Below are 20,722 nucleotides of genomic sequence, written 5' to 3'. Positions count from 1 at the left end.
AAAAAAAAAAAAAAAAAAAAAAACAATTAGCCGGGTGTGGTGGCAGATGCCTGTAGTCCAAGCTGCTTGAGGGGCTAAGGCAGGAGGTTGTGTGAGCCTAGGAGTTTGAGGTTACAGAGAGCTAATATTGCACCCCTGTACTCCAGGCAGAGTGACAGAGCAAGACTTTGTCTCAAAAAAAAAAAAAAAAAAAATTCATTTTTTCTCTTTGAGGTGGAGTCTTACTCTGTCGCCCAGGCTGGAGTACAATGGCATGAACTTGGCTCACTGCAACCTCCGTCTCCTGAGTTCAACCGATCTCCTGCCTCAGCCTCCCCAGTAGCTGTGATTACAGGCAAAGACCTGCCACCACGCCCGGCTAATTTTTTTATTTTTTATTTTTAGTAGAGATGGGGTTTCGCCATGTTGGCCAGGCTGGTCTTGAACAGCTTACCTCAAATGATCCACCCTCCTTGGCCTCGCAAAGTGCTGGGATTACAGGTGTGAGCCACCGTGCCCGACCAAAAAAGAAAAAAGAATTTAAGTGGGAAAAAAAAGATTTAATGAAGAGGGAGTGATTACTGATAGGTCCAGTAAGATGAAGACTGAGAATTCCTTACTGCTTGCTTCCTTACTTTTACCTCCAATTCACAGCCTTTATGCATACCATATACTCTTCCAAAAACACTCTTTGATCGCTTCCTCTCTGGTTAATGTTGTTCAAGTATCATTTGATGTGTGTATATTTAGAAGACTTCCGAACACTTAATCTGAAAAATTAGTCCTGTTCGTATGCTCCCTTAACACCCAGTACTTCCCCTATAGTCTTTCTTCAGAACTGCATGTAATAATATATTTACTATTATATACCCGGAGCCTAGTGCAATGTCTGCTACATGTGAACAACTGAATACTTATTTGTTGAATGCATGAAAAAATGAAATTCAGGGAGTTGGATGATTACTTTTTATGGGATATAACTGTTTATAGGGCCAGTATATTAATATTTAAAATAGGTATTTTCAGTGGGATTTAGCCCTGAAGTAGAGATGGAGCATTCATGTGATAAAAAGGGATGAAAGAGCCAAATATAGGTCTTACCTCTGCTGTTAGCTACATGATCTTGGAGTTTTATCTTTCTGGGTCTTGCTCTGTTTAGCTCACTGCAGCCTGGACCTCCCTGGCTCGAGTGATCTTTCTGCTGCTGCCTCCCAAAGTTCTGGGAGTATGAGTGTAATCATCATGCCCAAGCCAGGGTGTTTTATTTTTTTTTTGATCTAAAAAAGATCATACTGTTTGAGTTCATTGTAAATTCACAGGAGGTTGTAAGAAATAATGCAGAGAGATACCGTGGACCTTTCCCTAGTTTCCTCCAGTGGTAACATCTTAGAAAACTACAGTACAACCAAGATATTGACACAGTCAAAATAGAGAACATTTCCATCCCAGGAAGATCCCTCATTTTGCCTTCTTATAGCCACAATCACTTCTATCTCACCCCAACCTAATCACTAAAATATTATACATTTCTAAAATTTTGTCCTTTCAAGTAGGTTGTATAAAATGAAATAAAATAATAAATGGAATTAAAAATAATAAATGGACTCTCCCTGATGAACCACCTAATCTGAGGGACAGAAACAGTTTTCCCTGTCCAACAGTCAGCTCCAAATTCTCCCTCCTGAACCCTGTTATTTTGGAATTTTTGATAGCAACAAACAGAAGTAGGAAGCAAGATTAAGCAAACAAGGAGATAACATGCTGCAGTGCCTCCCAGCAGATAGATCTTCTCAGTAGGGGAAGCATCTAGAATAGCAGCTAAAAGTGTGGCATCTGACATCTGTAGCCACGTGACTTGAGTTTGTGACCCAGCTCCATAACTACAAGTTACAGGACTATGGTGGCTGGCAAGATGGCTGAATAGGAACACCTCCAGTCTGCAGCTCCCAGCAAGATAACTCAGAAGGCCGGTGATTTCTGCATTTCCAACTGAGGTTCTCAGCTCATCTCATTGGGACTGGTTAGATAGTGGGTACAGCCCATGGAGGCCAAGCCCAAGCAGGGTGGGGCGTTTCCTCACCCAGGAAGTGCAAGGGATCAGGGAACTCCTTCCCTTAGCCAAGGGACTGTGCCATGAGGAACGGTGCATTCCAGCCCAGATACTACGCTTTTCCCGTGGTCTTTGTATCCCACAGACTAGGAGATTCCCTAGGGTACGTAAACCACCAGGGCCCTGGGTTTCAAGCACAAAACCAGGCGGCCTTTTGGGCAGACACCGAGCTAGCTGCAGGAGTTTTTCATACCGCAGTGGGTCCTGGAACACCAGTGAGACAGAACCATTCACTACCCTGCAAAGGGGGCTGAAACTAGGGAGCCAAGTGGTCTACCTCAGGAGATCCCACCCCCAGGAGGCTAGCAAGCTAAGATCCACTGGCTTGAAATTCTCACTGCCAGCACACATTCTGAAGTCTATCTGGGATGGGTGAGCTTGGTGGGGGGAGGGGCATTTGCCATTACTGAGGCTTGAGTAGGTGGTTTTCCCCTCACAGTGTAAACAAAGCTACTGGGAAGTTTGAACTGGGTGCAGAACCCACCGCAGCACACAAAGCCGCTGTAGCCAGACTGCCTCTCTAGATTCCTCCTCTTTGGGCAGGGCATCTCTGAAAGAAAGGCAGCAGCCCCAGTCAGGGGCTTATAGATAAAATTCCCATCTTCCTGGGACAGAGCACCTTAGGGAAGGGGTGGCTGTGGTCACAGCTTTAGCAGACTTAAACCTTCCTGCCTGTTAGCTCTGAAGACAGCTGCATGTCTCCCAGCACAGTGCTCAAGCTCTGCTAAAGGGTAGACTGTCTCCTCAAGTGAGTCCCTGACCCCTATGCCTCCTGACTGGGAGACACCTCATACAGGAGAGCTCCGGCTGGCATCTGGCAGTGCCCCTCTGGGATGAAGCTTCCAGAGGAAGGAACAGGCAGCAACCTTTGCTGTTCTGCAGCTTCTGCTGGTGATACCCAGGCAAACAGAGTCTTGAATGGACCTCTAGCAAACTCCAACAGACCTGCAGCAGAGGGTCCTGACTGTTAGAAGGAAAACTAACATACAGAAAGGAGTAGCATCAATATCAACAAAAAGGACGCCCATACAAAGACCCATCTGAAGGTCACCAACATCAAAGACCAAAGGTAGATAAATCCACGAAGATGAGGGAAAAACAGCGCAAAAAGGCTGAAAATTCCCAAAACCAGAATGCCTCTTCTCCAAAGAATCACCCACTCCTCGCCGGCAAGGGAACAAAACTGGATGGAGAATGAGTTTGATGAATTGACAGAAGTAGGCTTCAGAAGGTGGGTAATAACAAGCTCCTCCAAGCTTAAAGAGCATGTTCTAACCCAAGGCAGGGAAGCTAAGAACTTCAAAAAAAGGTTAGAGGAAAGAGAAAAAAGAATGAAAAGAACGAACAAAGCCTCCAAGAAATATGGGACTATGTGAAAAGACCAAACCTATTTTTGATTGGTGTACCTGAAAGTGACAGGGAGAATGGAACCAAGTTGGAAAACACACTTAAGGATGTTATCCAGGAAAACTTCCCCAACCTAGCACGACGGGCCAACATTCAAATTCAGGAAATACAGAGAACACCACAGAGATGCTTCTTGAGAAGAGCAACCACAAGACACATAATTGTCAGATTCACCAAGGTTGAAATCAAGGAAAAAATGTTAAGGGCAGCCAGAGAGAAAGATTGGGTTACCCGGGTGACAAAGGGAAGTTCATCAGACTAACAGCGGATCTCTCAGAAACCCTACAAGCCAGAAGAGAGCAGGGTCCAATATTCAACATTCTTAAGGAAAAGAATTTTCAACCCAGAATTTCATATCCAGCCAAACTAAGCTTCATAAGCAAAGGTGAAATAAAATCCTTTGCAGACAAACAATTGCTGAGAGATTTTGTCACCACCAGGCCTGCCTTACAAGAGCTCCTGAAGGAAGCAGTAAACTTGGAAAGAAACAACTGGTACCAGCCACTGCAAAAACATACCAAATTGTAAAGACCATCAACACTATGAAGAAATTGCATCAACTAATGGGCAAAATAACCAGCTAGCATCATAATGACAGGATCAGATTCACCTATAACAATATTAACCTTAAATGTAAAAGGGCTAAATGACCCAACTGAAAGACACAGACTGGCAAACTGGATAGAGTGAAGACCCGTCGGTGTGCTGTATTCGGAAGACCCATCTCACGTGCAAAGACACACATAGACTCAAATAAAGGGATGGAGGAATATTTACCAAGCAAATGGAAAGCAAAAGAAAAAAGAAAAAAAAAACCACAAAAAACAGGAGTTGCAATCCTAGTCTCTGGTAAAACAGACTTTAAACCAACAAAGATCAAAAGAGATAAGGGCATTATATAATAGTAAAGGGATCAATGCAACAAGAAGACATAACTATCCTAAATATATATGCACCCAATACAGGAGCACCTAGATTCATAAAGCAAGTTCTTAGAGACCTACAAAGAGACTTAGACTCCCATACAGTAGTAGTAGGAGATTTGGAGATTTTAACACTTCACTGTCAATATTAGACAGATTAATGAGACAGAAAATTAACAAGGATATTCAGGACTTGAACTCAGCTCAGGGCCAAGCAGACCTAATAGATGTTTATAGAATTCTCCACCCCAAATCAACAGAATATACGTTCTTCTCAGCATCACATCACACTTATGCTAAAATTGACCACATAATTGGAAGTAATGCACTCCTTAGCAAATGCAAAAGAACGGAAATCAACAAACAGTCTCTCAGATCACAGTGCAATCAAATTAGAATTCAGGATTAAGAAACTCACTCAAAACCGCACAACTACATGGAAACTGAACAACCTGCTCCTGAATGACTGCTGGGTAAATCACGAAATGAAGGCAGAAATAAGTTCTTTGAAACCAATGGGAACAAAGACACAATGTGCCAGAATCTCTGGGACATAGCTAAAGCAGCATTTAAAGGGAAATTTATAGCACTAAATTCACACAGGAGAAAGCGGGAAAGATCTAAAATTGACACCCTGACATCACAAACAAATTCAAAAGCTAGCAGAAGATAAGAAATAACTAAGATCAGAGCAGAATTGAAGGAAATAGAGAACTATTAGTAGCCTACCAACCAAAACAGCCCAGGACCAGACAGATTCACAGCTGAATTTGTACCAGAGGTGCTAAGAGGAGCTGGTACCATTCCTTCTGAAATTATTCCAAACAGTAGAAAAAGAGGGACTCCTACTTAACTCGTTTTATGAGGCCAGCATCATCTTGATACCAAAACCTGTCAGAGACATAACAAAACAAGATGATTTCTGGCCAGTATCCCTGATGAACATCGATGCAAAAATATTCAATAAAATACTGGCAAACCAAATCCAGCAGCACATCACAAAGCTTATCCACCAAGATCAAGTTGGCTTCATCCCTGGGATTCAAGGCTGGTTCAACATACGCAAGTCAATAAATGTAATCCATCACATAAACATAACCAATGACAACACATGATTATCTCAATAGATGCAGAAAGGGCCTTCCATAAAATTCAACATCCCTTCATGCTGAAAAAAACTCTCAATAAACTAGGTATTAATGGAATGTATCTCAAAATAATAAGAACTATTTATGACAAACTCACGGCCAATATCATACTGAATGGGTGAAAGCTGAAAACATTCTCTTTGAAAACCGGCACAAAGGATGCCTTCTTTCACCACTCCTATTCAACATAGTATGGTAGTTCTGGCCAGGGCAATCAGGCAAGAGAAAGAAATAAAAGGTATTCAGATAGGAAGAGAGTAAGTCAAATTGTCTCTGTTTGCAGATGACATGATTGTATATTTAGAAAACCCCATCATCTCAGCCCCAAATCTTCCTAAGCTGATAAGCAACTTCAGCAGAGTCTCAGGATACAAAATCAGTATGCAAAAATCACAAGCATTTTTATACACTAGAATAGAGAGCCAAAACATGTTTGAACTCTCATTCACAATTGCTACAAAGAGAATCAAATACCTAGGAATACAACTTACAATGGAGGTGAAGGATCTCTTCAAGGAGAACTACAAACCACTGCTCAAGGTAATAAAGAGAGGGCACAACAAATGGAAAAACATTTCATGCTCATGGATAGGAAGAATCAATATCGTGAAAGTGGCCATACTGCCCAAAGTAACTTACAAATTCAATGCTGTCTCCATCCAGCTACCTTTGACTTTCTTCACAGACTTAGAAAAAACTACTTTAAATTTCATATGAAACCAAAAAAGAGCCCACATAGCCAAGACAATCCTAGGCAAAAAGAACAAAGCTGGAGGCATCGTACTACTGACTTGAAACTATTCTACAAAGCTACAGTAACCAAAGCAGCATGGTACTGGTACCAAAACAGATATATAGATCAGAACACAGGCCTCAGAAATAATACTACACATCTACAACCATCTGATCTTTGACAAACCTGACAAAAACAGGAAATGGGGAAAGGATTCCCTATTGATTCCCTGTTTAATAAATGGTGTTGGGAAAACTGGCTAGCAGAAAACTGAAACAGGACCCCTTCCTTACACCTTATCCAAAAATTAACTCAAGATGGATTAAAGACTTAAACATAAGACCTAAAACCATAAAAACCTTAGAGGAAAACCTAGGCAATACCATTCAGGACATAGGCATGTGCAAAGACTTCATGTTTTTGCTTTTAGTGTTATCTAAAGCCATACCATAACCCAAAATTACAAAGATTTGCTCTTGTGTTTTCCCCTTGAAGTTTTATAGTTTTAGCTGTTATTTTTTTATTTTTATTTTTTAGCTGTTATGTTTCAATCTTTGTTCCATTTCAAGTTAATTTTCATATGCAGCTGAGGTGGGGGTTTAATTTCATTCTTTTATATGGACATCTAGTTGTCTCAGCACTATTTGTTGAAAAAGTTACTCTTTGCCTATTGAATCCTCTTAGCACCCTTGTCAAAACTCAATTGACTGTAAATGTAAGGGCTTGCTTCTGGACTTTCAGTTCTGTTCCATTGACCTAGCTGGTTGTCATTATGCTAGTAGTGCTACACTGTCTTGATTGTTATCACTTTGTAGTAAATTTTACAACCAGGAAGTAGAAGTCCTCTAGCTTTGTTCATTTTCAAGATTGTTTTGGCTATTCTGGGTTCCTTGCATTTCCATATGAATTTTAGGATCAGCTTGTCAGTGATTGAATCTTGAAAGTGTAATCAGCTGTGCATTCCTGAAATAAGCCCACTTCAGTCTTGGTGTCTTAGTCTTTTAGTTACTGCTATATTCGGTTTGCTAATATTTTGTTTACCTATGAATATGAGAGATTATATTATGTATGTTTTTTCTTGTAATGTGCTTGTGAGATTGTTTAGGCTGGCTTCACACAATGAGCTTGAAAATAATACTCCTGTCTTTGCACCAAATGGGTCAGATTTGTTTATTGTGTTCTTGAAATCATCTTTATCCTGTTACAATTTTAATCAGCTTGCATAATCAATTACTGAGAGACATGTGTTAAACTTTTCCACTGTGGTTATAGATAGATATGGTTGTGTCAAATTTTCCTTTTACTTTTATCAGTTTTTGCCTTGTATATTTATTAAGATATATTTCGTGGATAAATTTTTCTAATAAATATTTTATCATTATAAAATGCTCTTGTTTATTTTAATAATTTTTTTTTTTTGCCTGAAACCTATGTTATAATGTAAAGCAATACCAGCTATACTTTGGCATGTATGTCTTTTTTAATTCTTTTACTTTCAATGTTTATGAATCCTTCTATTTAAGGATATGTCTTTTAAAAGCAGCATGTAAATTTATATATTTTTAAATTTAATATAGGAATCTTTTCATTTGTTTTTAGTCCATTTACATTTAATCTCTTTTCTAATTTACTAATTTTTTATCTATTCTGCAGTAAATTTCATCCAATACATTCTTAATTAAAAAAAAAAAATTATCTCCCCAAAGTGTATATAGTTGTCTTCACCAGCCATTTACTTGTTATTTCCAAAATAAGTCTCTAGGTAGTGTGTTTTAACAATATCTGATTCTCCTCAATACAATTCTACTATTTACTTAAATGAGTCAGTGAATTCCAGTTGAATTTGCCTTGTTCTCAATTGAGTACAAAAACACTGTCTTGACCTAAAAGATGGAAAATAAATACTTCCTTCATTCTTTTTTTCAAGTGTTGCTTACCAAGCGAATTGCTTAGAAAATAAGTTCTACTAGATTTTGCTTTCACTAAATTTCCCTAGCCAATATTGTCATTTTGATTTTAATAACATGGTATTAAAAATTAGGTATTGCTGGTGCAGACACAGTTGCGTGAGGGGTTTCTGCCATCATCAGTGCTGTGTAGCAGAGCTAGTTCCTCTCCCTCTCAGCCGCGCAGGTTTGGACATATTTGACTTTTCCCCCCAGGTTGAATTGACCAAAGCAATGGTGATGGAGAAGCCTACTCCCCTGCTGGTTGGGTGGAAATTTGTGAGACAGCATTATGCACTGGTGAACCAGGCCCTAGACATGCTGCATAGATTTTATGGAAAGAACTCTTCTCATGTCCATGGGGGATTGGATTCAAATGGAAAGCCAGCAGATGCAGTCTTTGACAGAAAGAAATCCACAGGAAAGTGATGTCACAAAACTTCACCAACTGCCACACCAAGATTCTCCATGTTGATGCTTATGCTATGCTAAATGATGGTGTGGTAGTCCAGGTGATGGTGCTTCTCTCTAACAACAACCAGGCTTTGAGGAGATTCATGCAGATGTTTGTACTTGCTCCTGAGGGGTCTATTGCATATCAGTTCTATGTTCATAATGATATCCTCAGACACCAAGATGGGTTTGTCACTGAGCCTCAGGAGGAGTCTGAAGAAGAAGTAGAGGAACCTGAAGAAAGACAGCAATCACCTCTGATTCTGGAACTTTCTATGATCAGGCAATTGTCAGTAATGACATGGAAGAACATTTAGAGGAGCCAGTTGCTGAACTGGAGCCTGATCCTGAACCAGAACCAGAACAAGAACATGTATCTGAAATCCAAGAGGAAAAGTTTGAGCTTGTATTAGAAGAAACTGCTCCTGAGGATGCTCAGAAGAGTTCTCTAGCACCTGCAGACATATCTCAGACAGTATAGGAAGACCTGAGGACATTTTCTTGGGCATCTGTGACCAGTAACAACCTTCCACCCAGTGGAGCTGTTCCAGTTACTGGGATACCTCCTCATGTTTGCAAAGTACTAGCTTCACAGCCCTGTACAGACTCTAAGCCTGAATCTCAGGTTCCACCACAGAGACCTCAAAGGGATCAAAGAATACGAGAACAACGAATAAATATTCCTCCCCAAAAGGGACCCAGACCAATCTGTGAGGCTGGTGAGCAAGGTGACATTGAACCCCGAAGAATGGTGAGACACCCTGACAGTCACCAACTCTTCATCGGCAACCTGCCTCATAAAGTAGACAAATCAGAGCTTAAAGATTTCTTTCAAAATTATGGGAACATGGTGGAGTTGCACATTAACAGTGGTGGGAAATCACCCAATTTTGATTTTGTTGTGTTTGATGATTCTGAGCCTGTTCAGAAGGTCCTTAGCAACAGGTCCATCATGTTCAGAGGTGAGGTCCGTCTGATTGTGGAAGAGAAGAAGACTCAAGCTGCTAGGGAAGGGGACCCACGAGATGATCGCCTTTGTGGACCTGGAGGCCCTTTAGGTGGCCTGGGTGGTGGAATGAGAGGCCCTCCCTGTGGAGGTATGGTACAGAAAGCAGGATTTGGAGTGGGAAGGTGGCTTGCTCCACGGCAGTGAATCTTCATGGATCTTCAGGCGGCCATATGAACCCTAGTTCCTACAGAATGGTGAATTTCTTCGACCAGCCTTTGGTATCTTGGAGTATGACCCCAGTTTGTTATAAACTGCTTTAGTTAGTATAATTTTACTTCTTTTGTGTATTAATGGTGTGTGCTCCTTCTCCCTCTCTTCCCTTTCCTGGCCTTTAGTCTTTCACTTCCAATTTTGTGGAATGATATTTTAGGAGTAATGGATTTTTGAAGAAGAAGAAGGAGAAGAAAAAAAAAAGACCAAATTTCCTTGCTTATTTTGCACGTACAGACTGGATTTTTTTTCTAACAGCCATTTCCCCAAAGGAATGTGTCTTGCGTTATTGCTGACATTTGGTACATTTCATTCATTGGAATATTTCTTACTTTCTGTGTTTTCAAAAGCCTGTGAGAAATACAGGATTTGATAACATTTTGAAGGCAGGAAAACCCCAAACTGTTTCTTCTTTGAGAGTCATGACCACTTTCTGGTGTGGAGAAATTGCCATTGGAAAATTTGACAATTTTGATTCTCACTGGTAATGTTTAAAAACTGAATAAAAGGAATATATTTTTTATTTTGATATAGGATCATGAAACATTTCTAAAACCTGTTTTTACAGTGGGTTTGGAAAATTTGCCAATTCTGATTCTGACTGGTATGTTTAAAATTTGGAAAATTTGACAATTTTGATTCTCGCTGGTATGTTTAAAAACTGAATAAAAGGAATAGAATTTTTCTTCTGATGTAGGATCACAAAACAGTTCTAAAACCTACTGTTTTTACCATTGAAATTTCAATTGTGATATAGGTTTTAAATGTCTAGAATGCAACTAGATAGGCTTTTCTTGAACTGTTAGTTTTTTTGAAGTAGAGTTTTTTCATGTTTAATTTGTATTTGTAAAAAAACAAAAGACAAAATATTCCCAAAACCCAGATAACAACCATAACAAAACTGTTGTGCCTTCTGTTTATCTTTTAGATTTGGCAATTGTTTAAAGAAAAATAATTTTTTAATATCTGGATTTGTTGTATTAGGTTCAGAGTATGTGGGGAATTGTAGAAACCCTCTTTTATCATCTTGTATGTCTTCTGTTAACATGTCTGTTATATCTTATTCTAAAATTGAGTCTCAAGCTAGAATCCCTTTGAAGACAGATGCTTCTCTAGAGGTTCTTTGACCTAAATGGTTCAGCATTTGTAGTAAGTTTTATTCTGGTGTCTAATCAGACTCCTATTCATAGCCCGTAAGAAGGAATGTGACTTTAAATGGACTTTGCTGATGTGCTCCTGTCCACATTATTTTTTCTTTAAGTCATAGCCATATGGTAAATTTTCTGTTTTGTTATGGTTCTCTTTAATTGATGGGCATGCAGTGGGTGTTTCTTGGAAATGGTCAATGATTATTAAAATCTTTCCGGAAGAAAAATTTTTTAAAAAGTATGTATTGCTGGTTTCATTTTGATAGGCTTCCCCTGCCTTACTGCAAGTAAATTAATATACATATATTGAATAAACCTTTTAAGCTGAACCTGTGAACCGAATACAGTATTCATGATTAAAGAGGTATGCACATTATTATAACTGTTAATTTCTTGGTAATCTAGAATGAAGATAAAATCTGCATCTTCTTTTATTAATGTAATGTTGGTTACAACTGACTTTTTGTAGCAATTAAATCTATGTGGCCGAACCTACATGAGATATTCGTTGTTATACCTTTTTTACTTTAGATCCTATAAATAGAAAATAATATTTTAAAAATTATTTTTAGGATTAACAAAAACATTCATGTTCTATTCATTAGATTGTACCACTACATGTTTTTAAGTTCTTTATGTATCCAAATATCTACTTAAATCATCAGTGAGCCACACTATAATCTTAAGTTCAACTGAAATTTTTTTCTGTACATTTTCATAATGTTTTAGATTTCTTTAATCTTCACATTTAAATAACTATTTTTTCTCTTATTTGTGACTATTAAAACAAATTTTTGATTAATATAACTTTAGTTTCATTGTTTATTTTTACAAATATTGTGCCTGAGTCAGTCCTCATAAAAATAAATCATGTAAGCGGCAGAGTGACCCCAAGTTACCACATTTTTTTGGAGTGTCTATTAAAATTTTTAGTAAAATTGTAAAGTGCAAAGGAGTCGTTTTGCTTTGTTTTGTTATTCTCCCTCTCCCCCTCTCTCTTTCTTCTTTTCTTTTCCTTTCCTTTCCGTTCCCCTTCCCTTCCCTTCCCTTCCCTTCCCTTCCCTTCCCTTCCCTCCCCTCCCCTCCCCTCCCCTCCCGTCCCCTCCCGAGTGCAGTGACAAGATCATAGTTCCAATTCCTGGCCTTAAGCAGTCCTCTCAAGCCTCCCAAGTAGTTGGGACTACAGGCATGCACCCCCACAACCGGCTAATTTTATGATCTTTTGTAAGCAACAGGATCTCGATATTTGCCCTGGCTGATCTTCAGCTCCTGTCCTCAAACTATTCTCCTGCCTCAACCTCCCAAAGTGTTGGGATTACAGTGATGAGCCACTGCACCCAGCAAAGAAAAAAAAAAAGGAGTCTTAAATAAAGATGATAAACAGCAAAATTATTTTAAGTTTTTACTTCTTGCCAGTGTTCCACCCTGAAACATTGCATCCTTCATCCCATTGACCCTAAAAAGTGCTTCTGAAACTCCTGTTACTTCTGGAAAGTGGACATGGTTTTCTGCTGCTGTTAGCCTTGCCGGAATGAATTTTACTTAATCTCTGCTCCTTTGAGTTTTGACTTTCTAAAGTCCACAATAGGTATATCTGATTAGTAGCTCCAAGGCAGGCTGGGAAAGTGATATTTCTCATGTGTATCCAGCCTCTATCTCTCCCTATAGGAACTTAGGCTCATATATTTTCAAGCATACCTGACATTTCCACTTCGTATCTTATAACCATCTCAAAGGATATCTATTGATCATTTTTCTCCCCTATTTATTTATTCTGTAGTCCTCACTATCCCAGCCAATTGCATCACTAACTCACTCCATCACTCTAGGTCCACATTTTGATTCTACGTTTCTCTTATTTTCTACGTGTACTGCATCAGCAGGTGCTGTTTGCTTTACCTCTGATACACTTCCTGAATCTTTTCAGTTTCACTGTTAAAGGTTTTTTGCCTTGTCTGCTGCAACCTGAAAACAGTTTTTCTGCTTTCATGCTTTCCCTTTTTGCTCCATTCTCTATTCCTTGCTAAGTTTTGTTATGGGGGTGGTGGTGTTGAGAGGGTCCTATGGAGGCCCACTCATAAGTGTTTATGAGGACCTTATTCAGACAGAACTGACTCATAAATCGTTTCTAAATTCGGTTGCCTACTGAAGCAGTGGAGGCTTTGTTGACTGGCCAAATCCTGTAAGAATATTTATCTCCTGGCTCCTTATTAATATCTTTGTCTCCTTCAGGTGTTTTTTGAAATGTAAGTCAGATTGTGTCATTCCCCTGTTTAAACCTTCCATGGAGTACTGTCCAATAGAACTTTGAGTGAAGAGAGAAATGTTCTGTATCTTTACTATTAAATATCATAGCTTGGACCAGACATATGTTACTGTTGAGCCCTTGAAGCATGGCTGGTGAAACTGGAGAACCGAATTTTCAAATTTAAATAGTCCCATTTGGTTAATGGTGTATAGGACAGCAAATTCCATTAGCATTCCTTCCTTCTTAAAAAGGAATCCAAAGTTATTGTCAAGGCTGTATATGATTTGGCTCTTGTTTATCTCGGTAGCTTCATCTTATACCATTCCCTCCTTTGGGTCATCAGCCATATTGGCTTTTTTTTTTTTCTTTATTTTTGAGATGGAGTCTCGCTCTGTTACCCAAGCTGGAGTGCAGTGGTGTGATCTCAGCTCACTGCAACTTCCTCCTCCTGAGTTCAAGTGATTGTCATGCCAGGATTACAGGCATGTGCCACCACACCCAGCTAATTTTTGTATTTTTAGTAGAGACAATGTTTCGCCACATTGACCAGGCTGGTCTCGAACTCCTGACCTCGTGATCCACCCACCTCGGCCTCCCAGACTGCTGGGATTACAAGCGTGAGCCACTGCGCCTGGCCTGCAAACTTTTTTTAAAAGATGAAATGAGATAATATATAAACAGAAGGCAGGGTACCATCTAAATACAAAATAATATTATTTGATAGGCATTGTAGTGTAGTGGTATAATAGGACATTTTCTTCCAGTGAGAATATGATTTAATTTATAAGAATTTACAGATATATGAAATTTTTATGTCATAGAAAATTAAAATAACATCTGTGGAAAACCAGGGGGTGAGGAAGGTGTTAATCAGGCAGAGTTATACTGTGGATTCAGCTCATTTAAAAAATTAATTTTAATATTTAAACAATTTAATAATACATTAATTACGATAAATTTGATTTTGTAGTTAATGTCTTTGTATTTTATAATTTTTTAAAATGCAGCTTTACCTCACTCTTAGAAAATCTGGTGTGATATGAAAATGTGCATCCATAAAAGGATAAATTATTAAAGGACTCATCTTTCTCTAGCAGATTCATCCCTTATTTTAAAAATTATCCAATTTGTGGAAAATGTAGTTTTATTTGTAATTTATTAGTAATACATTTGTGGCGTTAAGCTGGTGTATGGTATTAGGGCTTGAAATAGTGCATGCTGAGTTCCTAGAGAGTGCATTAAGTGATTGTTTTCAAACTCAGTGCTGTGAATTTTCTTAGTAGCTTACTGTGAGAATATGATTTAGTTTATATAAATGGTATGTCAAAGCTATTAATAAGTGCTTTAATATTATTTATATGTGATTCTGTAACATACTTAGTAATATCTATTTCTTATACCCCTCCCTTTTTTGTTGTTTCTTTGTTTTTTAGGATCATCATGCCTAGGGTTCATAACATAAAAAAGTCTCTCACACCTCACATTTCTTGTGTGACAAGTGAATCTGATAAACTGCTGGACTTTTTGCCTGACAGACTAAGAGCAAAGCTGCTTCCATTCCAGAAAGATGGCATCATTTTTGCCCTCAAAAGAAATGGCAGGTAAAATTCTTCTTTTAAGACATGCTAAAAATGTTAAATTCCTGGCAAGTGTATTAAAAACAAAGTTCTGTTCAAACTATTCTTTTCAAACAATCTTTTTTTGGTAGAATTGATTGTGACTAAGTTAGCTTTATCCATTTACTATGGTTGACTTATACTTTATGTTGAAATATGCCGAACCAATTGTGATTTCTTAAGAGAGAGTATGTTCAGTTATCTTAATTATTTCAGTTATCAGATATTCTCAGCAACTCATATATTGACAGTTTTCTAGAATGTTGCTTTCACATGAAACTAATTCAACTTATTTCCATCGTTTTTTGTTTTTTTTTGTCTCTTACCAGAAGGATTTTTTTTTTTTTTTTAAACACACTCTGCCCTTTTACCCAGGCTGGAGTGTAGTGGCATGATCTTGGCTCACTGCAACCTCTGTCTCTTGGGTTTAAGTGATTCTGCCACATCAGCGTCCTGAATAGCTGGAACTATGGGGTGCACACCACCACACCCGGGTAATTTTTGTTTTTGTTTTGTTTTTTTTAGGGATGGGTTTTCACCATGTTGCCCAGGCTGGTCAAACTCCTGGGCTCAAGTGATCCTTCTGCCTTGTCTCCCAAAGTGCTGAGATTACAGGCATGAGCCACTGCACCCATCCATTGTATTTTTATTCATTTTATTTTTCACCTTAGATTTAGCAACTTCTGGGTGTGTCTTATGAGTACCTTATAGTACTGTCTGTATTTCTTTACTTCTTTCAAACTTCATGATAGTTATATGATCTCTTCCATCAAATTGGGCCATTATATGGTTTTCTATATTTTTAAGGATAGCATTGTCTTAGTTCCACAGTCACATATATCATATACTTTCTCTTCAACATTTTATTATGAACAATTTAAAAAACATACAACGAAATTGAAAGAATGTTAGAGTAAATGCTTGGTAGAGTCAACACACGCAGTTTATTATTAACATTTTGCCATGCTTGGTCTATCACGTATTTATCTATTAATCCATCCCTCTATCCTTCTACCCCATCAGTCCATTTTATTATTTTCATTTATTTCAACGTAAATTACAAACATTATTATACTTTCTCATATATACTTAAGTATATGTATGATTAACCAGAATTCATATTTGTTTACAGATTTTTTCTGTTGTGATTTAATTAATGAAATGTACAAACCTTGACAAATGCATATACTTTTATAACCCAAACCCATCATCCTAGAAAGTTACTTCATTCCCTTTCTGAGTCAGTCCCCACTCTCACATTGATCTGATGTTTTTTATTTTGCCTGTTTTTAGTGGTTTATATAAATGGAATCCAGTTGTATGTGCTGTTTATGAAAAACTTTTTAAAATTGTTGTAGTCTTATTGAGATTCATGTATTAGTAGTTTGTTTATATTGTACACATTTGTATTTATAACTGTTAGTTGACACTTAAGGTTATATACCTGGTGTTTTTCACCTTACACCTGCATCTTCTCAGTTTCTCCACCCTAGACATCATTTCTGTAGATTTCCATTGCTTTTATGGAGTTAGAAAAGTTGTACTCTTTCATATTCACATTGTTAACCGTCCTCAAATTCCTGAAGATTCAGTCACAAATGACATTTTAAACTGCCATTTGACAGCCTTTAGCTCCTTTAGGTACTTCATATTTTGTGTGGTTGGGCTTCTCACTATGGCAGAGTAGAAAGAACATACGCTTTAGGTTTAGACTTGGTTTAAATCTGAGCCACTTACTATCTCTGTGATGCTGTGCATGCTTCTTTAACAATTCATACTTCAGATTCATTAACTATAAAATGGATTTTATAATCCTAATTACTGTGGTTAGAAAAGAAGACCGAGTTCTTCATAATGATGAAATAAAATGCCTTTTCCCTTTTTCGTAGCTAGACTTAGTAATTTCCAAACACTTGTCCCTGGACTGTTAACCAGTCCTAACAAAATATGGATACATGTAGCAAAATGAGAAAATAAAAACTGTGCTGTTCATAAAGCAAAATTCATTCATTTTAGAGAACCTTCATTTATTTTGAGCTTAAGTCTTCTTTTTTGGAGGCTTAGAATTGTCCTTTCTTTTCTGAAAACATGATGTTAGTTGTGGAAAGTTTTTATTATATTATTTGGCAAATGAAAACTGGGGAAATGTTTCCCATCAAGTTTTTTGTTTACTTGACCATGAAATAATAATTTCAGGATTTAAAAATAATTTCAGGATATATTTTATCTTGAGTTCATTCTTCATAATATTTTCGTTGGCAATATAGGTCTGCTTTAATAGTTATTTTTTTCTTAGCACTTCGAAGGTTGTATCCTCCTGTCTTCTGGCTTCCATAATTGTCATTCATAATATACCCCTGAGTCTCAAAATAGCACCTTACAGATGACTTATTTATTACAAAGGGAAAAATTACAAAATGGCCAAGCTTGGTATTGCTAATAGTGGGATAGCCACATGCTTAATGTGGTGCACAGAAGAGACATAACATTACCTTATGTGGTGTTCTTACTGGAAACATTTGATCTGGGAATCATGGTGAAACTGTCCAACTAATCTAGAATGTAGAACATTTTTTCATGCCAACTGACTTGGACTCTTCAAAGGATTCAGTGTCATCAAAATCAAAGGAAGTAGTGTATCAAGGAAAGTCTCTAAATTGAGAGAGACCTCTAATAACCATACCATCTAAAAGTAATGCACAAGCCTTGGTTAGATCCTGGATCAGTAAAAAGAAAAACTTTAGGGAACGCTTTTAAGATCACTGGGAAAATTTCATCTGGACTCTATTTAGATGATATTATTGGATTAATGTTGATTATCTTAGATGAGGTAATGGTGTTGTCATTGAATAGAAGAATGTTCTTGTTTCTAATAAATGCATGATAAAGAATTTTCAGACAATAACAATAGTGCTATTGTTAGTGCTATACTTTCTACATTTTCCCAAAAGGGAAGGACTTATGTTCAGAAACATTTTGAGTGGATGAGCCAAAATGTTAACAGTGTGAATTTAGTGAGTAGTATATTCTGGTGGGTGTCTTCATTGGTGAGTGGTATAATCTGCGGGGTATGCTCATTGAATTATTCTTTTTTGCTTTTCTGTGAGTTTGAAATTTTTTTAAATAAAAAAAAAAATCCGTCCAATTTTTGTTCCTTTGTGCATCATCTGACTTGAAGATTTTCTCGTCTTTGGAGTTCTGCAGTTTCACTATACTTTATTCAGTATGGTTTTCTTTTTATTTATCCTGTTTAGGATTATTGTGCCTTTTAAATCTGGGATTTGTGTTTGTTGATTCTAGGAGATTCTCAGCTATTCCCTCTTCAAATATTGCTTCTCCCCCGTTTGTTTTGTCTGCTGCAATTCCAGTTAGATTTATACTTGACCTTTTTCTTTCATCCTATGCCTCTATTAATGTCTCTTATATATTTTCTGTTTATTACATTATGACTGTTTTCAAGTTCTCTTATACAATTCATAACCAGCTGGTCTAATCTGTTTAACCAACCTATTCAGTTTTTTAAAAGTACTTTTTATTTTATTTTATTTTTTACTGATATGTAATTTACATGGACAAAGGTATACAGATTGTGAATGTACAGCTTGAGGAATTTTCACAGTGTAGCATCACCAAGATCGAGAAATAGAACATTGCCAGCATCACAGAAACCTCCCTCTTATCCCTTCCAATCGTTACTACTTCCTTTCTCTCGAAAAGTAACCACTATCCTGACTTCTAACATTATTGATTGCTTTGCCTGTTCAACTATATTATTGTAATTGTATATTCTTTTGTGTCTTGTTTTTCTCAACATTATTGTGAGATCAATCTATGTTTTTGTATGTGGTTGTAGTTCGTTCATTCTCATTGCCATGTAAAATTCCATCTTGTGAATATACCATAATTTATTCATGCCACTGTGGAGCATTTGGGTTATTTCTAGTTTGGGGCTCATAAAATAGTAATGATATGAATGTTCTTATACAAATCTTTTGGTGAACGTATATACACACTTTGATGTGTATCTACGAAGAAGAATTGTTGGATCATAGGGTGTGCGTGTATTCCATTTTAGTAGATAATGCCTATATTAGTTTGCTAGGACTATCATAAAAGCATACTGCAACTAGGTGGCTTAAACAACAGAAATTTATTTTCCCACAGTTTTGGAGGCTAGCAGTCCAAAATTAAGGTGTTGGCAGGGTTGATTCCTCTTGAGAGCTGTGAAGGAATTGTCTTTTCCAGGGCTATCTTCTTGACTTGTAGGCTACTGTTTTCTTCCTATTTCTATTCAAATTATCTTCCCTCTGTTTATGTCTCTAGGTCCAAATTTGCCTTTTTTGTATGGACACTAGTCATATTCGGTACATTGGTGATACCCTAATGACTTCATCTTAAGTAGTTATGTCTGCAGTGACCATATTTCCAAATAAGGTCACATTTTGAGGTACTGGGGGTTTGAACTTCAGCATATGAATTTTGGCGATATGTAATTCAACCCATACCTCTGCTAAACATTTTCCAATGTAATTTCACCAATTTTTTCTTGTATCAACAGTGTTTAAGAGTTCCATTTATATCTCATCCTCACCAACACTTCATTTTGCCTATCTTTATTTTCATTTTAGATATTCTGGTAGGTATATAGTGATGTATATTGAGGTTTTTATTTACATTTCTCTGATGATAAGTAAAATGTAATACCTTATCATATGCTTATTAGTCATTTGGACATCTTTTGTTAAGTGCCTGTTCATGTCTAATCTGTTTTTCTTCTGGATTGTCTATTTGCCTTTTTCTTATTGTTTTGTAGGAGTCCTTTTGTCAGATTTATATTCTGGATATGAGTCTTTTATCAGGTATATTTATTGCAAGTAAATTTTCTCAGGTTGTGTTTTGCCTTTTCCTTGTCTTAATGATGTCTTCTGATAAGCAGAGATTCTCAATTTTAATGTCATCTTACATAATCTTTATCCGTATTCGTTCTATGCCTGGCACTTTTTTTTTTTTTTTTTGAGACAGTCTTGCTGTGTCTCCCAGGCTGGAGTGCAGTGGCCCTATCTCAGCTCAGTGCAACCTCCACCTCATGGGTTTAAGCAATTCTCCTGCCTCAGCCTCCCGAGTAGCTGGGACTACAGACGTCTGCCACCACACCCAGCTAAGTTTTGTATTTTTAGTGGAGACGGGGTTTCACCATGTTGGCCAAGCTGCTCTCAAACTCCTGACCTTGTGATCCACCCGCCTCTGCCTTCCAAAGTGTTGGGATTACAGGTGTGAGCCACCGTGCCCGGTCTGGCTGTTACTTCTTTGATCAAATTTTAAAAATCTTTGTCTACTACGAAGTCATGAAGAGATTTCCTGTGTTTTCTTCTAAAAGCTTTATTGTTTTAATTTTTACATTAATTTGATTTACAATCTACTTTGAATTGTTTTGTGTATATGGTATGAAGTAGACATCAGGATTGATTACTTATTTATTTATTTATTTATTTATTTTTTGAGACAGAGTCTCGCTATCTCCCAGGCTGGAGTACAGTGGCACGATCTCGGCTCACTGCAACCTCTGCCTCCCGAGTTAAGGTGATTCTCCTGCGTCGGTCTCCCGAGTAGCTGGGATTACAGGTGCACACCACCATGCCCAGCTAATTTTTGTATTTTTAGTAGAGACAAAGTTTTACCATGTTGGCCTGGCTCATCCCGAACTCCTGACCTCCACTGATCTGCCCGCCTTGGCCTCCCAAAGTACTGGGATTACAAGTGTGAGCCACTGTGCTTGGCCTCACTTACTTATT

General features: G+C 37.6%; 1 protein-coding gene and 1 pseudogene across 4 annotated transcripts in view; both read left to right on the top strand.

Moving 5' to 3' along the window:
* Positions 1-20,722, top strand: part of ZRANB3 (zinc finger RANBP2-type containing 3) — a 310,204-nt gene that overhangs the window by 9,463 nt on the left and 280,019 nt on the right. For all 3 annotated transcript variants that reach the window (XM_025405290.1, XM_025405292.1, XM_025405291.1), the window contains exon 2: positions 14,748-14,915. In XM_025405290.1, the coding sequence (XP_025261075.1) occupies positions 14,755-14,915 (161 nt within the window). In that variant the 5' untranslated portion in view covers positions 14,748-14,754. The remainder of the gene's footprint in view (positions 1-14,747; positions 14,916-20,722) is intronic.
* On the top strand, positions 8,481-9,852 carry LOC112636550 (annotated as a pseudogene). The gene has a single exon (XR_003122195.1). The product of XR_003122195.1 is annotated as a ras GTPase-activating protein-binding protein 1 pseudogene (transcript).

Source organism: Theropithecus gelada, chromosome 12 (assembly GCF_003255815.1).
Source record: "Theropithecus gelada isolate Dixy chromosome 12, Tgel_1.0, whole genome shotgun sequence".
Taxonomy (NCBI): Eukaryota; Metazoa; Chordata; class Mammalia; order Primates; family Cercopithecidae; genus Theropithecus; species Theropithecus gelada.
Note: the sequence above shows the minus strand (reverse complement) of the source record. Positions and strands in the feature narration are given on the sequence as shown.